Below are 2,767 nucleotides of genomic sequence, written 5' to 3' on the forward strand. Positions count from 1 at the left end.
CTTCACCAGCGCCGACAGTCTGAGAAGCACGTCAGGTAGCTGCCATTGCTCTAATCTGCGTGAGGCCGCCCATCCAACCTCGGAAGACGATCCCGATAGTGCGGTACGCAATTCTCAGCCGTCTGCTAGACATGCGAAGCCCTTCCTTTGTTCCAGTTGTGCCTCCGTCAGTAAGAAACCGGCGCCGCGCCACAGACGTAGCTAAGGGCAGCTTCAGACTCCTGAGCGCGAGAACTCAAGATTTCCTGTGTAGTCATTGCGTTTTTGACGTGCGCGGGAACGTGCCTAAGGACCTCCCGCAAGCATACGTTCATCTGCGGACGAGTGGACTGAGAGGCGCCTCCGCGAGGGCACATCCTCAGCTGACGCTCGTCGCACAGCCTGAAACAAGCTCAACGATGTCGTGGCGAACCCTAAAGCCAGGGCGCGACCACGCATCCTTACGGATGCAGCGACACAGCAGGCTAGAACTCTCGCGCGCGCACCGGTAGAGCCCACCCCCGAGCGGGGTACAATTCCGGGCGTTGCCTCCGCCCCCCCTCCCTCCCCCCCCTTGCAGGACGCTTTGCAACCGCGAAGGATAGGCTCGCGGGGAGGCGTCTTTGAATCCCTCACCATTCGGACAAAAAAATGTTGAAGACTTGCCCATCTGCGTCAGGACACGCGTAGACAAAAAGTGTTCTCCGCAGCTCGGGTGCGGAAGCGCGGACGCAACTGTGCATGTGTGTGTGCCTAGAGCATGCGCCGCTGCTCCGTCCGCCGCCGCTCAGCTCGGAACGCTGCCCTCGACGAGAGCCTTGGAGAAGACGTTGGGTTTGCCGCAGGCCTGCACGGACGGTGGAGGAAGCTGCGTCTCGTGAATACCCTGCGAACGCGACTGTGATACAGTTTTCCTCCCCGCCGAGTGCGCTGAGCAAAAGCTCTGCCTCACTTGTTTCCGGCTTCGTACCGTAGACCTGCTGGACGCAAGCGTTTGCTAGTGTTTTTTCACGCGTCAGTGTGCCCTTTGAAAGACGCGTTTCCACCATGCGGGGGTCGCGTGGGGTGAGCGGTCGTTGGGCTCCTGACCGCCGCCGCGCTCCACGCCGACCCGACGCGCCCGGAGAGTGACCTTGGGGTGGAAGAGGGGGGCCGGGGGGTCGGGGGGTCCGGGGGCCGGGGGCCTCAGTGGACGACCCTGACCAGCACGCGACTCCTCCCAAGATATCAAGTCAGCGAACAAAGACAGCGCCGCGTTCTGAATTCGTTGGCGATGCATCCGGCAAGCAACTCTAGATGCGAAGCCGCATGAGCCCTTCTCCGCCCCCATTTGGCATCTTCGCAGCTGTGGCGGAGGACGCGGACGCCGCGCGTCTGCCGCCTGGCTCGCCGCCGCCGCCCCGGGGCTCCTCCGCGCGCCCGCAGCAGCGTCACAAGGCTTCGTCTCTTACATCCCAGCGCGCGGACGCGAAGCGCCTCCCGAAGCGGGCCGAGCTCAGGACAAACAGCACCGGCGGGAGACGGCCGGGGATGCCGGAGCGTCGCGCTCTTTGCCGTCGCGCTCGTTGCATCCACGGCGCTTTTCTTTTACTTGACTTACCGCCAGTGCCTGCGCGACGAGACCGTGAGTAGTGCGTTTCAGGAGCAGTTGAACCCCGCACCAGAGGGCGAAGCCGTGACGCAGAGCCCAGGCGGCACGGGACGATCGTGGGCTCCGCGAACGAGGTGTCGTGAGGCCGTGAACGCCGAACAGTTCCGCTGGCTGCTGCGGATGAGAAGAGCCACAAACGGCTTTGCGACAATCCTGTTGGCGGTGAGCTGGCATCAGCTGCTGCAGGGCGATGGTGCGAGCCTGCACTCAGTCCTCCCTCTCCTGGGCGTCGCGGGGCTGGTTCCGCACGTCGACGAGAAGCTGCAGCACCGGCGCGCCGCAGCCGCCGGCGCCCAGGTGGGCGAGCAGAGTGCCGCACAGGGTCTTCAGCGGCAGCCACAGCCGGAACCCACGCCGGCGGGTGGGCTCCGCGCCCGGCTGTACCAGTTTGGGGTCGAGTGGCTGTCCATCAACATGCTCAGAGTGGCAGGCGTCCTCTTCGTCGTCGGTAGTCTCGGACTCCCCAGACTCGCCCCCGAAGGCGCGGCGCGCTCGTGGTCTGCAGGACTCGCAGATTCGCCCCCGCCTGATGCCGCACGACTCGGGTTCGCTCGGCATCTGGGAGCAGGCGCCGTCTAGCGGACGCGGGCACCTTCATGTTCGGCGGCCTCCTGCTGGCTGCTGCCGCCGCCGTCCGTGCCTCTGGAGGTGCGCCACCAGAGACACAGCCTGCTAGGTGGACGGCGGAGCACACTAGCGGGCGACAGAACCTCTCAGCAAGTCGGACAAACTCTTCAGCTTGCTGATCCGACCCCCCCTTAGGTCGGTGCCGCGAGCTCTGAGGCAACTGCGACACAGCCGCAGCAAGCGGGCGCTACTGGGTGGAACCTCAGCAACGAAGGCGCAGGAGCTTCTGCGGCGCGCGGCGGCTGCGGTGGCGTTCGTGGCTCGCCTTCCCACAACAGCTGTGAGTGAGTATGTAGAGCACTTTCTAGCTGAGCAAATGCTTGGCAATGCCATTGAATGAGCGAAGCCTAGCGCCGCACACAGAGCGTAGCTCCACCTCCACTCAAAATGCGGCGGGCGGGCAACGGGTTTTTCGACGTCAAGGCTCACCACGGTGGAGTTCGTGCCGCGGGTGCACGACGACGTGCTTCGGTGTCGATGAGAGGACGCGTCTTCTGGGCCCTGTATGGA

At 64.5% G+C, this 2,767-nt stretch overlaps 1 protein-coding gene across 1 annotated transcript; it reads left to right on the forward strand.

Annotated features, from left to right (window-relative positions):
• Window positions 1-1,026: 1,026 nt before the first annotated feature.
• On the forward strand, window positions 1,027-2,209 carry BESB_043950 (uncharacterized protein; the record flags this gene model as incomplete). Its single annotated transcript, XM_029362846.1, has 2 exons — window positions 1,027-1,044; window positions 1,325-2,209. 2 exons carry the CDS (start codon window positions 1,027-1,029, stop codon window positions 2,207-2,209), a joined length of 903 nt encoding a protein of 300 aa, XP_029220212.1.
• Between the last annotated feature and the right edge of the window lie 558 nt (window positions 2,210-2,767).

This window comes from Besnoitia besnoiti, chromosome III (assembly GCF_002563875.1).
Source record: "Besnoitia besnoiti strain Bb-Ger1 chromosome III, whole genome shotgun sequence".
NCBI lineage: Eukaryota > Apicomplexa > Conoidasida > Eucoccidiorida > Sarcocystidae > Besnoitia > Besnoitia besnoiti.